Genomic DNA, 979 nt, shown 5'->3' with positions numbered 1-979 from the left:
CGTGTATTTGCAGTATTGAAGGATTGATCAATAATACTGAACAAATTAAAAATATTTGATTTTTATTGACGCACTGAGATCTTCAAATGTGTAACCAGTGGCTAAGTTACGCAGAAGAGTCAAAGAAAGTCTTTGGCTGGCTGAAATCAATTCTGGCATTATTGTATTTTGTTTTTTGACTCGGAATTCAGATAACAGATTTTCACAGTTATACTTATTTCGCTTTTGCAACCTCTCATTAGTCCAAAACCTCTGCTTTCGTTTTTTCTTCCTTTTATCAAAAAAAGAAATTGTCTTAATAGTTTACGAATTTTAATTTGTAAGTAAAAATGTTTTTATTAAATATATGCTAGATATCTACCTTGTATTTACAAATTATGTTGTTACTTAATTCATTAATCATATTTATAAATATATGAACTAGGTAATACAATGAATTGTAAAGTTAAGAGAAAATATATATTATAATTACAAAATGAGGTGGGAATGGTAATTTGATAAAAATGTAAGTAAATATACGATAGCAAGCAGTTTTTTAAGTTACCTATCCATTTGTGGTGTACAGTGGCGTATTTTGATTTTTTTTTTTGAGGGGTGTCCTGACTCCTGGCAATACTTTATCTCAACAAATATTAACATAGTTTCATCACGAATTCATACCTGATTATAATACATCTTAATACCTTACATAAATGGTAATTTTTTAGTAAAAAATCTTAGGATATCTACTTAAATTTTTAATTATTGAGCAAAAAATATAATCGTTGTAGGTACTTCGAGTGTACTGTACACTGTACACAGTATATACTTTATATCGTCGGCCTTTGCTATAGTAGTTAGTTGACAAAAACTTGTATTCGAAGAAAGATAATAAGGCGATAACCAATAATACGGCTCACCTGACATCACGAAACGATAATACAATTCTAAGAATTACGTAGTTCACGGTTTACTGCGAAAGTTCAAATAATATTTTGCT

General features: G+C 28.8%; 1 protein-coding gene across 1 annotated transcript; it reads right to left on the bottom strand.

Moving 5' to 3' along the window:
• Positions 1-45: 45 nt before the first annotated feature.
• Positions 46-692, bottom strand: LOC112686985. Its single transcript, XM_025559488.1, has 2 exons — positions 545-692; positions 46-271 (listed from the first exon to the last, which is right to left on the bottom strand). Exons 1-2 carry the CDS (start codon positions 637-639, stop codon positions 46-48), a joined length of 321 nt encoding a protein of 106 aa, XP_025415273.1. The 5' UTR covers positions 640-692.
• Positions 693-979: the final 287 nt, after the last annotated feature.

Source organism: Sipha flava, unplaced genomic scaffold (assembly GCF_003268045.1).
Source record: "Sipha flava isolate LNK unplaced genomic scaffold, YSA_version1 32_pilon_pilon, whole genome shotgun sequence".
Classification (NCBI taxonomy): Eukaryota; Metazoa; Arthropoda; class Insecta; order Hemiptera; family Aphididae; genus Sipha; species Sipha flava.
This window is presented reverse-complemented; position numbering and strand designations above follow the sequence as displayed.